The sequence below is a fragment of the Alexandromys fortis genome, unplaced genomic scaffold, assembly GCF_014885135.2.
Source record: "Alexandromys fortis isolate MF-2015 unplaced genomic scaffold, M_Fortis_MF-2015_v1.1 scaffold_37, whole genome shotgun sequence".
Classification (NCBI taxonomy): domain Eukaryota; kingdom Metazoa; phylum Chordata; class Mammalia; order Rodentia; family Cricetidae; genus Alexandromys; species Alexandromys fortis.
Genome location: NW_026067914.1, coordinates 4,348,958 through 4,364,155, shown reverse-complemented (window position 1 = coordinate 4,364,155; position 15,198 = coordinate 4,348,958). Strand labels below are relative to the sequence as shown.

General features: G+C 45.5%; 1 protein-coding gene across 2 annotated transcripts in view; it reads left to right on the top strand.

Moving 5' to 3' along the window:
- The window catches only part of Slc1a3 (solute carrier family 1 member 3), a 74,902-nt gene extending 60,624 nt beyond the window's left edge, over window positions 1-14,278 (top strand). For both annotated transcript variants that reach the window (XM_050138975.1, XM_050138976.1), the window contains 5 exons: window positions 3,121-3,413; window positions 6,071-6,304; window positions 6,924-7,118; window positions 9,536-9,670; window positions 11,992-14,278. In XM_050138975.1, coding sequence (XP_049994932.1) covers window positions 3,121-3,413; window positions 6,071-6,304; window positions 6,924-7,118; window positions 9,536-9,670; window positions 11,992-12,199 — 1,065 coding nt within the window. In that variant the 3' untranslated portion in view covers window positions 12,200-14,278. The remainder of the gene's footprint in view (window positions 1-3,120; window positions 3,414-6,070; window positions 6,305-6,923; window positions 7,119-9,535; window positions 9,671-11,991) is intronic.
- Window positions 14,279-15,198: the final 920 nt, after the last annotated feature.

Here is a 15,198-nt window from a genome sequence, read left to right as displayed (position 1 = left end):
AGCACCTATGTCCAGTGGCTCACAACCACCAGTAACTTCAACTCCAGTAGATCCAACACTTCTCCAGCACCTGAATTCACCTGCACACACCTACACTCTCTCTCTCTCTCACACACACACACACACACACACACACACACACAATTAAAAATAATAAACCTTAAATTCCTTTTGGACATATCAAGCCAGTAGGACCCCTTCTCTTGCCCTTCCATTCTCTAAGGTAAGAAATCCTTCTCTGGCTAACCATATGGAAGGTACCAGGATTAAGGGAAACTTAGGTGACAGTGGTCCTTCACTCGTATTAAAGGTAGCTGCCAGGCTCACACATATTGCACACAAACAGCACATTTAGTCTATGTTAATTAAGAGAACTAATTTGGGGGGGGGCTCTCTTTTCTTCCCCTTCCTTGGGCTGCCATGCAAAAACTCAGCAAAGCAAGCAAATTCAGTTATAAATAAATGCACTAACAACTTGCATTAATGTTAGACAGATTATTCTAGTTTCTGGGCTTGATTTAAAAGTCCCTGGCCTACTTATTAGGAAGAGCCTCAGGTAGTCTAGAGAGAGGAACCGTATCGAAAAGGAATGGCGCCATCGCTTACGGAATGCCTGCCGTGTGCCAAGCACCAGTGTTATACTGAGTCTTCACATGGACATGACGAGTAGCTGTGTCTTCACTTCACCCATGAGGCCGCTCATTTACGAGGATGGGGATTGTGTAATAAGCACAAGCTCCCGCAAGTCGAAAATGGCAGACCCAGACTTGGGAGCCGTGTTGTCTCTCCTTTTCCTACTGCTCCCTGTTGCTTCCTAGAAAGCAACCCAGAGATTCCACCTGGAGGCCAAGGTGAGGTCCAGCCCTCTCTGCCTCTTAGCTTAGCAGTTCTTGGCTCTCTACTTGGTGGATACAAATAACTCCCAGTATTGATTGGGAAATGCTAACCTCTCTTGATTAGAAACGCCAAGCTATGCAAGGGGACATAGACGGTAGGTTAAATGCTGCTTCCCAAACACTCCTCTGTGTGGTGTCAGTTCACCTAACCGTTCTGCTTGGGACATACAAGATAAAACCAAACCCTTACCTCCTAGAGAACTGGGTTTGCATATGTAAGACACCAGCTTTCCCCCTTTCTTAATGCAAGCAGATTGCAAGATCAAAACACACTCCCTTCAAAAAAAAAGAAAAGAAAAAGAAAAAGAAAGCAGTGGAACGCAGGAGAACCACAAACCCAAGGCTAGCTTAGGCTCCAGAGTGAGTTCAAGCCTACCCTGCGTGATTTAATGAGGCATTGTCTCAAAGTAGAAAGCAAAGGGCAGGCCAGATGGCTTAGCTGGGGAAGGCATTGACACCAGGTGTGATAACTTGAAGCCAATCCCTGGGAGTCACGTGTTGGAAAGAGAGAAATAATTCTCCCAGATTGTTCTCTGACCTCCATATGTGCACCATGGCGTGTGTTCCTAACCCCACTAGATAAATAAATGCAACTAAATTTTAATTGAACATATATGTACATGTATATTACAAAAAAGAAGGATGTGGATACAGTCTAGGTGTGGAGAGTTTACAGAGCACATTCAAGACCCTGAGTTTAGTTCCCAGGACCACAAAAGTAAAAAAAAAAAAAATGCTCAGGCGGCCAAAATTCTTTATTCAAGAACTACAGTAACAATAAAGAATAAATCCCTTTCAATCCAACAAACCCACCCGGCATCGTGAGCCTGTTCACGAGCTGGCAGTGGATGACATCAAAAATGCTGATTTCTAGAACCGTTAGATGGGAAAAGTGCTGACCTTTACAGACTGGCGTTTAGTATACGGGTGCATTTGCAGGACTGTGAGGGGGAGAAAATGTGTCGCCCTGGGGCCTATTTGCCTTAGACCAGAATGCAAATAGTTTCTGAGGAGGCTCTAACTGTGCCCAAAGGTGAAGGGTGTATGTAGAAGGCTTAAGAGAGACTGACCAGGCTGAAAATATACCCTGGAGAAGCCACAGAATTCGCAAATGCCAGAAGGAAGAGACTGAGCGTTGTCTGTAAAAGGATTGTATGTGTTTTGAAAGTGACCAGCAATCCCCAGCATTGACAGCTGACCATGTCCTTGTTTGGAGACAGTGGTTTTCCAATAGACTAGAAAGTCCCCTGCTCATTCTTGATACAAAAGTGTCCAAGCACTTCATGTGAGGCCATGCCTTCTTTCCTGGATTCTAAACCCAGTCACCACTCACACACTGTTGCTTTACTACCAACGCTATCAAGGCTAGGGCAGCAATTTCACTTTTCTGGAGCTCACAGGGGGGACAGGCTTCACTGTAGCCATCCACAGCAATGTTCTGAGCACTTGCTGACTGGAACTTCTCTGCAGGAGCTACAGGGAAAGAGCATGGCTTGGCTTAGGAGAGATGGAACAAGAAGGTTATCCTCTCCAATGACTAAGCAAGGAGCTCTTAAGAATAGGGACTTATAGCACCAGGAAAGTCTTGAAGACCAGGTGTGTAAGGACTTTTCTTTCCCGTTCTCTGAACTTTCTAACCCTGAAGGGCATCGCCCCTGGACAGCTTTAGTCCACATTAATGTTGGACGTTACGTTTGCAAAATGGTGTCCCTTGTGGTGCTTAATTTGGTCGTTGCCACAAGCCTGTGAGGTGAAAATCAGTGGTTATCTTGTTTCACGGCTGCGGTATATGAAATGAAGGATGGTAAGTTATTTGTGCATGGTCTCCAAGAAAGAAAGAAAGAAAGAGAGAGAGAGAGAGAGAGAGAGAGAGAGAGAGAGAGAGAGAAAGAAGGACTTACAAATATTTGACGAGTATTTGAGTCTGTGACTCTTTAAAAATTCTTAGTCATTTTACTAAGATTTTGAAGAAAGCAAAGGTCCGTGTGTATGTCGATTCTGGCATCTTCAGTGTGTGTTATGATTCATATGTGTTTCAGTGTGCTTGTCTGTGTTGAGAAACAGCGATTTGCCACAAATGAAACAGGTGATACATAGGCAGGTACATATAACACGGTCCCGTGAATACAAATTAACATACATCATGATAGGAAACTTGGACAGCAGGGGAGTATAAAAAGACAAATAAAAATCAGTTGATTTCTGCTGTGCTTCTTATTTTAAGTTTAAAACCAGCTATGAGAAGAGGAGCTTTAAAGTGCCCCTCCAGGCCAACGAAACACTCTTGGGCGCCGTGATCAGCAACGTGTCGGAGGCCATGGAGACCCTGACCCGGATCCGGGAGGAGATGGTGCCCGTTCCCGGATCTGTGAACGGAGTCAATGCCCTGGGCCTCGTTGTCTTCTCCATGTGTTTCGGTTTCGTGATTGGAAACATGAAGGAGCAAGGGCAAGCGCTGAGGGACTTCTTTGATTCTCTGAACGAAGCCATCATGAGACTGGTGGCGGTGATAATGTGGTACGTATTCCTGTGTGCCCCCTAGCTGTGTCCGAGATGCTTATTGAGATGGCTGCGTTCTGTTCTGAGGAAGATGCCACCGAGCCAGACGGCTGGTTGCGGGGATCTTTTTCTGGAAACCACAAGAGAGTTGGTGTTTTCCTGGCACTGCAGAGGCCCTGCACTTCCTTGTTTTGAAAATGTTCAGCTTCCTTACCCCATCCACCACTTTATGCGTGCTTAGTTACTGAGTTTGTACCCTACGATAAGAAGAGAGGACCGAGCATACTAGCCGCAGCAACAGAGAGCAAACGAGGGTACACTGGATGGATCTGACACACTTCTTTTGGTTTTTCAAGATAGGGTTTCCCAGTACCTATAGAGCTAGTCCTGGAACTCACTCTGTAGACCAGGCTGGGCTCAAACTCACAGAGATCTGCCTGCCTCCCCAGTGCAGGCATTAAAGGTGAGCACCACCACTGGCCGGCTAGCATGTCAGACACTTTTAAGGAAGACAAACAATGATCAAGCACATAAATATCATATTCCTGAGTCATAGGTGTTGTGAAAGAAGCAAAGGGGGAGGAAGTGTGTCATTTGCTTTGGGTGGTATGGAAAGGCCCGGGGTGGCTTTTTTGCTCAGATCAGAATGACTAGGCATGTCCAGTTGTACAAAAAGAGTATTCCCAGTAGGAGAACAAGCAATCACGGGCCCTGGATCCTTGGGGAGGGGGGCAATGAGTCTCCCCTCTATTTAAACCCTAAGAAAGAAATGTATGTGTCAGAGCTGTAGCAGTGTATCACAAATAATAACACCCAGAGAGATATATTCTTATTCAGGCTACATAGCAGCCTACAGAAGAGCTCACAGGAAGTATTATGGGCTACTAAGACACAATTTATAACAGAACTACCTTTAATAAAATTTAGAGCAGAAGACAAAAGAAAGGCTAAGTCCAAAGGGAAGAGCATTGACTTTGGAAAGTAAACTGTCCCAGCAGGGACAGAGCCCCTTGCTGGCCTAGGCCTCACGTGGGAGTTGGTTTTCATTCATCCTTTATTTTTAATAACTAGGGTCCTTCTTGGCACCTGGGGCAGGAAGGCATCCATCGCTACGAAAAGCATTCACTCACCAGCATGATTAAAAATATCCTTTGTCTCCAATGCCCCTGAAGCCCATAGAAACCCACTTCTTAGGAGTTTGCACAAGATGAATATGAACTCGGCACAAAGACAGGTCAGAATGTGGTCCCCACAGGAGCCTTCACTTGGAAGGCCCCTTTGAAATCCTGGCCGGGCTGAAAGTGGACATTTATCTTCATATTATTAAAATGCCTCCACCTTTCACCCCTTCCATGAAAGGAGCCCATTCAGGGCCTCTGAACGAACCTCACATGGAGCCTTTCTAGCTCCGCGCTCGCCTCCACACTCCGCCTTGAATTATTGCGTTTCTGAGAACAGGTACTTCTGTGATTTCCTGGCCTTTGAAAGGAGCGTTGTATTTCTTGGGCTGCAGCAACTCCTCCGCGGTTCCCAGCAGACCCTTCTCCTTCAGGGTGATTGGCTTCTGTCTCTAGCAGTGTGTTTCATTTTAGCTTAGTGCATACATCACACAAAGGGAGTCGAAAGTAGACCTTTGAACAAGTAGGGTTAGTCCAGCATATAGGCGTCACTGTCGGGTCATTTGCCCATCCTTGCGAGGGACTGTGAGTAACAGCCTGTGGATAATGACTTAATTCGAATGCCTATAACCTGACTGCAGTCCGTACATCCACACACTTTATTAATTTTAATAGCTCTGGCTTTATTTTATGGTCTTCTATTTATGGTAAAGTGGTACTAGAATTTAGTTTGCATAGTAACATAAAATTTCCTGAGGAAGGAAATTGACTTAAGTATAAAAGGTGACTTGAAGAAAATCCACTAAGTAATATCTTAAGTGGGACGTAACTACTGAAGAGAGCAATAAAATGGCCCTAGAGCAGTGGTTCTCAACCTCCCTCATGCGGTGACCCTTTAATACAGTTCCTCGTGGTGTGGCGACCACCCACCAGAAAATTACTTTCGTTGCTACTTCATACCTCTATTTTGCTATTGTTATGAATCGTCATGTGAATATCTGTGTTTTTTTTTTTTGATGGTCTTAGGTGACCTCTGTGAAGGGTTGTTCCACCCCCTAAGGGTGTCGTGAGCCACAGATTGAGAAACACCGCCCTAGCGTAAGAAAGCTGATCACATGACCACTGGCATGGCATAGCACAGCACGGCTTAGCGCACCTCCTGTTTTAGCTTGGGAAGCAGGCTGTGGTATGGAAAGTGTTATGAAAAGTATGGACATTCGCGTAGTGCTTTGTTTTCCGGTGCCTGGCAGGAGTCAAGAGGGAGAGGGAATCACAGGCATCTGGAGATCCAAGCAGGGACCCAACTGTGTCTAGGAAAATGGAGATGAGGGCCAAAAGTTCTTCTCCCTCCTTGGGTCTAAGGCCGGTGGGGATAGGGTGGGGATAGGGTAGGGTGTCCTAGAGAGATTCAGAGTGATTTAGAAATCAGAGGATTTCTGTGTTCTAAACTGAAAAGAATGACAGCTGTAGTCTCTGCAGGGCTCAGTTTGGAAATTCCCCATCTTTCCCTCTTTGGTTTTTTTTTCTCCCCAACTGATCCTGTGCTACTTCCCACAGGTATGCACCTCTGGGCATCCTCTTCCTGATCGCAGGGAAAATTGTTGAGATGGAGGACATGGGTGTGATTGGCGGGCAGCTGGCCATGTACACAGTGACAGTCATTGTTGGCCTCCTCATTCACGCCGTCATCGTCCTGCCCCTCCTCTACTTCCTGGTAACCCGGAAGAATCCCTGGGTTTTCATTGGAGGGCTGCTGCAAGCGCTCATCACAGCTCTGGGGACCTCCTCAAGGTATGTGTGTGTATGTGGCTTGCTCCTCTAAGAAAGAGTGTCTAGTCCGGCAGTGGTGGTGCACACGTTTAATCCCAGCACTTGGGAGGCAGAGGCAGGTGGATCTCTGTGAGTTCGAGGCCAGCTTGATCTACAAGAGCTAGTTCTAGGACAGGCTCCAAAGCTACAGAGAAACCCTGTCTCAAAAAAACAGAAAACAAAAAACAAACAAAAAAATCAGAAACATTGAATCGACTTTTTTCACCTCTGATACCTTCTTGGGATCCAAGGAAGGGCTATCTGTAAATCCTTTGTGGGGTGAAAGGGAAGGAAGAGCCCTTTTCTACCCACTATCTTCCTGTCTTCTGTTGACATCTGCCCGAGAGAAAAGGTAGAAAATGATGTGGCCCAGGCATCCATGGTATAGGAATAATCACGAGTAACTCCTCAGAGGAATCCAGGCACAGAAGAGTAGCCAAGTGACCCTAGGACGATGCCACACTGTTCCTAACACCCTAGTTAGACAAGTGCTGACTTAGTCAGGACACAAGAGAGGAAGGAACTGTCTGCGCGAAAGACCAGAGATGAAACATAGAACTGTCGGGAACACGCAGCTGACATGCCGTTTCGCTGTCCTCAGCTCTGCCACCCTTCCCATCACTTTCAAATGCCTCGAAGAGAACAACGGAGTGGACAAACGCATCACCAGATTTGTGCTCCCCGTGGGAGCCACCATCAACATGGATGGGACCGCCCTCTATGAGGCTCTGGCTGCCATTTTCATCGCTCAAGTTAACAACTTTGACCTGAACTTTGGACAGATTATTACAATAAGGTACAAGGGGAGCTTTCTCTCCAACATTCTCTTTAGAATGCTTCTAACAGATGAGAGAATGAGCAAGGTTGGGCAAAGAGACTGATTGGGAGGGACTCACACGTGAACAGGAGATGGCTGTTGGTAGGAGCAGTCTTGGGTTTAGATGAATGTATTTTTCAGCTTTTTAGCTTCAGGTGAGAATATTCATTCAAATAATACAGAAGTATGTCACATGCAAAGTATAGCTTACTTGTTACCATATTAAATCTTTCTGTTAGATACCCATTGTCCATGACTGATTCCCAAAGACCTCTTCCAATGCAAGGACACATACACACTTCTTTTCAGTAATTAATTATACCACATATACCATGTACTCCTTGATTGGTTTGTTTGTCAATATAGAATGTACAGGTATACCTCGCTCATTTACTTATTTATTTTTATTTATTTTGTAGTCAGTGTTCTGCCTGCATGTATGCCTGCACACCAGAAGAGGGCATCAGATCTCACTATAGATGATTGTAGGCCACCATGTAGTTACTGGGAATTGAACTCAGGACCTCTGGAAGAGCAGTCAGTGCTCTTAACCTCTGAGGCATCTCTCCAGCCCTACTTAGCTCATTTTCTAATATCTATAAGGTATATAGTATGAATAATTATGTTTTAAAAATATTAAGTTAGTTTCCAACTTTAAAACATTAAACTATGCCTGTAGGCGATATTGAAAAATGAAAACACACTTGAAACAGCCCGTGTGTCCCTGCAGATTTAACCCTTTACCCTTTCTTGCCTGGTGGAGTCAGAAAGACTAAGGGCAGCAGGAGGCTTTAAGACTCCAAGTTCAGATCAACTTGCTGTGAACTTGAATTTAGCCAATAGTAACAGTGTTAGAAATCGGACTTTGGCCTTTACAGTTTCTTATTAGTAAAGTTCCCTATATAGAGAGTAGTTCAAACAGTACCACAGTGTCCTCTGCCTAGACCTACGAATTAACAATTTGTGGTACCTGTGCTCCCTCCTCCGCTCTCACTGTCTTCTCCCCTCTGTGTTCCTGTCATGAAACATCACTCCTACATCACTCAGCATTCATCTCCTAAGAATTCTACATACCCACAATAATATAGTCTCAGAAGTTCTTCCAAAATACCATCCTATCTTGATTTCCCCAGATGCCTCCCCCAAAATGTCCTTTGCAACTTTTTTCTCCTCTCAGATCAAATCTCGATCTTATGCCTTAAAATATGTTTTGGGTCTCTTTTAGTCTCTATCACTCACCCCACATTTTTCTTATGTGTATCTAGAAGTAGGTTATAGTCTGTAAGCGTGTGTATGTAGTTAGGAAGGGGTAATAGCTGTGGCATACGTTAGAGTGAAATGATGAGGTGAGGTTTCTATGACCAGGGATCAGGAGGTTCAGTCTAACCACACCGGAGGCTGGAGGTCAGTGTCTCACTGCACTATAACCTCTTCCCAGACACACCTTGGCATATTGACTGAAGAGCCCTGAGCTAAGACAAAGGTTCAGCTGCGCGTGAATTAATAATGGAAATGGTACCAGTGACCCAAACAAGATACAAATGCAGTTCTCTGTAAGGTTTGCCCCACCAAGCCTTCAAGGCTGGGCAGTGTTCCACAATGGGAGGAATAAAAGCTGCAGTTCCAGTTTCTAGGTGACCCCCTCCCCCTACCCAGGTACTCCATTCCGACTTCTCACCCTCTACCAGTTTTTGCCAGTGAGAAGAAGGGGAGTCCAAAGGTTGGCCAGTCACTTCCATCTGTGTTTCGTGAGTTAGAATTTAGGAGGCTTGCAAGTGTCAGTGTCATTATAGGTGGCCTTACCACCTAGGCATTCTAGTGCCACAGCAGGGAAGGAGATAGGAGAAATCATGAGCGGTTTCGATCTTGGCAACACTGTATTGGCAAGTACACGCCCTATCAAGTAAATCTTAGACACTTGACACACATGCAACTGGGTCCATACTGACCACACACACACACACACACACACACACATGCACGTTCACATTCACCTGTGAATACCTTGGCAGTGCTGGGCTAAATCAAGGGCCTCACGCGTGCTGGGCAAATGCTCTACCAAGTCACCTTCTTCTGCTACCTTTCAGACCTTACAGAATGATTGGAAGAACATAGAAAAGGATCCACCCACCAGTTTCTTTACTTAACAAAGCCCACTTCACAAGGGTCGCTGTGACGATCGAATGAGGCAAACCATGCTCAGTTTATCAGCTGACACATAATTAAAAAAAAAAGTGCGTGATTGATTTTAGTTAGTATGACTCGGTTCGGTGAATTGCTTTTACTTATTTATTTCCATTTTTATAAAGCAGGTCCTCCCCTCAAGCATGGAGACCCGAGTTTTGCGAGGTACTCCTTGGTAGTAAACCTTTCTGTTTGGGTTCTTTTGTCAACAGCATCACAGCCACGGCGGCAAGCATTGGGGCAGCTGGGATTCCTCAGGCTGGTCTGGTCACCATGGTCATTGTGCTGACATCTGTGGGGCTGCCCACGGATGACATCACACTCATCATCGCGGTGGACTGGTTTCTGTGAGTATTCGGGGGCTGAGTTCTGACTCACACCATAGCTCCCTCCCATAAGCCCATCCCCTGTTTGCACCCCACAATTCTAGAATAGCAAACAGTCTAACGGGCTCGCAGAACAGAGCAAAAGACACACCGGCTTGTAATTGAACCTTCCTCATCACCTGGTCCCCAGTCCTCACAGAGTCCCAGCCTCACGCGCCATGCAGAGTCCCTCCTCTCTCAGCCTGTAGGGCGCATCTGGTCGCTCTCCCTCCCACTCCATAAAGCCACGCGGAGTGTCTGCAGCGCTGACACAAGCCAGCCAGTCTCTCTCTGGGTTGCACAACACATCCCTCAGCAGCTGGAGCTACAGACCCCAAATGCCAGCTCAGGCCCTTCCTCCATGTGCTTCCCAGTACAGAGGGCTAATGCGGGGCAGATGTGTCTGAGACCCATGAGTCGAGGGATAGCCGTGCAGACAGAGCTCACGCCATCAAGCGGAATCGATCTGACGGTTTGAGAAAAATCCCGAGAAATGTACCCATACATCCTTAGACCCCACCACGTAGGGCCTGCCTTCATGCCTTCTTCCCTTGCAGGGGCATTATCTGTTCCTAGTCTCTCATAAAGTCCATCTACTGGGGGGAACATTGTTTAAGGCTGCCTGAAGAGAACACCCAGGAGAACACATTGGATGGGATGGATTCACTAGAGCTAGGAAGAGTCCAACAGTGTGCGCCAAGGCCAGGGGACATAGCATGAGTTCCCGGGTTACTTGGGTCATCATTTCAGGCCTATCTGACCACCATAGCTTCCACTAGAAGTGTAGATACCCACACCCTCTGCCTCCTGTTGACACTCTAGGTCTGAAATTCAGTGACAGGTAAGAAAGAATTCAGCGCATGGTCTGACTCTGAGGCATCTATTAACACCAGCGCTTTGGGGCTGGGCTGGGGCTGTAGCTCGGCTGGTAGAGGGTTTTCCTACTGGGCATGAGGCTCTGTGTTCATTTCCAGTCCCTCGTACTCCGGGAGGGAGGGGAGGACGATTGTGCAAACCTGTCATCTCAGCGTGTGCTAAATGAAGTCAAGAGGATCAAAAGTTAGAGACTGTCCTCTGAGGCCACATGGCTTCAAAGGCAGCCTGGGCCAAGAGAAAACTTGTACAACTAAAGCCAAGAGGACTTTGGTAGAATACAAGCTTCCACTCTGAAGATTTTTTTTTCTTTTTGTCTTCATGCATAAGACTGATGGAACTAGGCAGCATACGAAAGCTGTACAGTTTACACCCGTTACCATGGCATAAGAACTCACACGGGTTTTCACTGCTCTTAAAAGTTAGGATAAGAATTCATTGTGTGTTGACGTAAAGAACATTTTTTTCTGTGAAAAATAGCCACCTCTAGACAAAAAGTTTATTGAAAAGAATGTCACAGAGTTAGGTTTTGTAAGTCCCCTTAACATCCTGCTCTACGTCAGACAGCTGCAACTCTCCCGACGGCCTCTGCCTCCCGTGTGCTATGAGGTTACACATCGTGTAGTCCATGCAAAATTGACCACAAATTCCTGGGAAAAGAAGAGTAAAGGGAACAAACAAGAACATAGTATTGCTAAAGAAAAAAACAAAAAAGGTTTTATCCTAGCACGCCTCCCTAAGGAGTCTCTGTGCCACGCTTTAGGACCATTAGTACAACGGTAGGCGAAGAGAGGAAAGAGAAAACGTTAAATAAGAACAGAAAAGGGGACTGGGGAAATGGCTAAGTTGGAACAAGAGCTTGCTGTGTAAACATGAAGGCCTGAGTTCCGTCCTCACACGGGACCTGTTAAAAAGGAGCAGGGCATAATGGCACCGCTAACACCGGCACTGGCGCTGCAATGGCAGAGACAGGAGGACATTGGGAAGGGCTGGCGAGCCGATCTTGCTAAATCGGTGAGCTCCAGCTTCAACAAGAGACCCTATCTCAGAAAATAAGGTGGAAAATAATGAAAGAGCACACTCTGGGCTTCCACACGTACGTGTACACAGATGAGCTCTCTCTCCCTCCCCCCCCCCCCACACACACACGTATGTGGGGGGATGGTCAGCTGTCACAGTTCACCTTCTGTTTATAGCCAGACTAATTACTGAAAACTAATCACCTACTTGCCCTTGTAGCTTTTGACAGTGACTGTGCTAGGTGTGTGTCGAGGATGAAATCATCCCATTGTAGTGGGTAACTCTTTTACCCACTACAGAGTTAAAAGATGTTTCCAAAGCCTCCTCCAGCCAGCTCCCAATAAATAGAAGCTGGGGTCTGCTGGTGCTCACAGGACCCTCTCTTTCCTCTCTTCCTGCCCCACCTGCAGGGACCGCCTCCGAACCACCACCAATGTGCTGGGTGACTCCCTCGGAGCAGGGATCGTTGAGCACTTGTCTCGACATGAACTAAAGAACCGAGACGTTGAAATGGGGAACTCCGTGATTGAGGAGAATGAAATGAAGAAGCCCTATCAGCTGATTGCCCAGGACAATGAGCCTGAGAAACCCGTGGCTGACAGTGAAACCAAGATGTAGGCTAAGCCGGAGGGCTTCTCTCGAGCACCCGGTGTTGGAAGGCTCTTCTGCAGTGTGTACATCTCACTGAGCTCGCGCACACAGCGAGCCCTTCTCTTTTTCCTCCCTACTCTGATAGGATTGGAGAATGTCCAAAAACAAGGGAGGGCTTGGCAGCAGCCAAAACGTATAGGTTTCAGACCACATTTGAAGTTTTTTAATTCATTTCATGTTATTCTTACCAAGTAAGTTACTGGAACCAAACATAGTTTTGATATCACCAATTTAGATGGCAAACAATCCTGTGTGATTGTTTTATAAGAAAAAGTAAGTGATAGGTTAAAAAACATTTCAAAATCAACTTTCAAAATCCAAAAGTCCTTCAGAACACCATTGAGTTTTAGTCTGAAGAACATAACATCTTGATGAGCAATTAGGTCACCTTTGCGGAAGCAGAGATGGTCCCTCATTTCTTCTGACTTCTGTCCTGACTTTACCAGTTCCAGGGCAATGTCCACACGCACACAGCACAGCTGTGGGGAGGAGGAGCAGAAAGCGTGGTCTCGAGTGAGACTCATCTCATGCCTTGGCCTCCGTGTTCTCATCCTGATAACGAGAAACTCTAGATACTCTGGGCCTCCCTAGCTGAGATTTCTGTGACACCAGGAAAGACCCTGCCCTGTATCACATGGAGATCTCAAAAAGAACACTTCATAGGGATGGGTGTTTTTCTCTAGGGGCAGGCTGTGTGTGGCTCACTAGATCCTGGGTCCAAAATGTTGGTTATAGAAGTAGAAATGCGGACGGCCATTCCAGGAGTGGGATTATTTGTGGGGCCCCTTTGCCTGCTTTTTTGTTTTGGTTTGTTTTGTTTACCAACATTAGAAGCACTCCCATCTTGGGTATTCTTCCCGAACCCAAGGGATGGCCCTAAGAAAGCCTCCCACCATCAACTGACAAGTAGATGTCCAGGAAATCAACAGAAAAGTAGCAACCAGCTCATGGTCTTACTATGAACCGCTACAGAGCAGGGAAAGAAGAGGGTATGGCCAACAAAAAGAGGGTTCTTTAGGAAGAGCAAGAATAGATGGTTTTCTTTACAGATAAGCAAAAGGGGAGCTACATCTCAGCTCTTTCTGTTAACCTGAACACTTTGTCTTCTGCTCCCAATCAGTCCCCCCAAGAAATGACACATAAGGCCACTTCTTTCGTACTTCAAAGTCAAGCAAATGAAATTTCTGGGACAGATCTATGTGCTAGGTGGATGATCTCATCTCGGAAAATGTTTTGTTTTTTGGGTTTTTTTTTGTTTTTGTTTTTTTTGTTTTGTTTTGTTTAGCAATTTAAACAGAAGTTCTTAGAATGAAAGAAACAAGATACTCCTTTGTACAGAAATGCCACTTGGCAAATCATTCAAAATTCTCATCTCGAGTGGGGTTTGCTTTAGTTCTGTTTGTGGCTCTACAAAAAGAAAAAAGAAAAAAAGAAAAAGAAAGAAAGAAAAATGGTAGATGAGTCAACATGAAAATATGAGGGTGGAAGAACAAACAGCAGGGGCAAGGCAGCTCCCGGGTTTAAAAAAAGATTAATTATTTTTAATCCCCTTAGGAATATTCAGTCAAAGGCACTCGATGGGAGCCATCAGACAGTACCAGCTGCGTTAGTTTCTGACCGAAAATGACGAACGCTCACAATGACGCTAACAAACTGAAATCTAGAAATGTGTCTCCCAATCTACAGTTAGAGATATTTTATAGAGATCTTGAGCATGGCACGCATATAAAGGTTAACACTAGGCTATGGTGGAATAATCGTTGAATAATGGCAAGCTGTATTTGGGAAGCACGCTACAGAAGTTAATATACGTGGCAGTCATTTTATAACACTAGCAGAACAAAACTTAACCACGTCAAATTAATGCTGTTACCCAGTGTGAGATTTTTTTTTTGTACTAACCATTTCTTATGAAATCAGGTCCTCTAAGGTGGTCCCTTTGCCAGTCCATCAGAGGCTCTGCATATGTGTGTACCCACTGTGTACTGGAAAACATTACTTTGTAGATGTATTTTCAATAAAGAAAAATAGTTTTACATTAATGTATTTGCATGTTGTTATTATTGTTTTCCCCACTTATGGAGATACTGTACTGAACTCAAGACGTGCTAAAGAAAGATGCCATTTGGACAGTAAAGTCTTGGCAGAGCCAGCGGGCAGGGAGTTAGCCATGACGTAATATGTAATGACACCTGTGGCTCGGCTCCTAAAACGGGAGCCTGCAAAGAGGAAGATGTGGGCTGCGTGGTCCTGGGACAGCTTGCACTTAGTTTCCCAGGTCGGATTCCTTTTTGTTGTTGTTGTTGTTGTTTTGTTTGTTTGTTTGTTTGTTTTTTCGAGACAGGGTTTCTCTGTAGCTTTGGAGCCTGTCCTGGAACTAGCTCTGTAGACCAGGCTGGTCTCGAACTCACAGAGATTCGCCTGCCTCTGCCTCCCGAGTGCTGGGATTAAAGGTGTGCACCACCATCGCCCTGCTCCCAGGTCGGATTCCGATTTCTCAGATAAAGGAAGTCATTTCGGTGTGGGAATCTGAAAAGGAAACCGTGATTTCCTGTCTGACCTTCAAATTAAGTAGATTTATCTCTGTGATTACCGCTGCCATATAAGAAAAGAGCAGAGTTAGATCCCAAAAGGTATTTCAAAAGCAGCCCTAGTTACTAATAACCACTTATGGAGGGCTATTTTCCCTCTAGCTTCTTAATAAAGAATTAGTGGACAGACGTATCATGAAATCTCCAGCCAAAAGTTCTAACTGTAGGTCCTTTCATCTCTCCGGCTACCAGCAGGGGGCAGTCACCTGCAAAAAGTTTACTACGCAGAGCGCCCAGGAGCCTAGGCCATCTTGGGAAGGCTTTAGTATGATTACACCTCTTGTAAAGTTTTGCCCATTTGCAATTTTTTAAATTTGCACCGGTTTCTTTATAGGATATTAGGGTGGGATTTTTTTTTTTTTTTTTTTTTTTTAC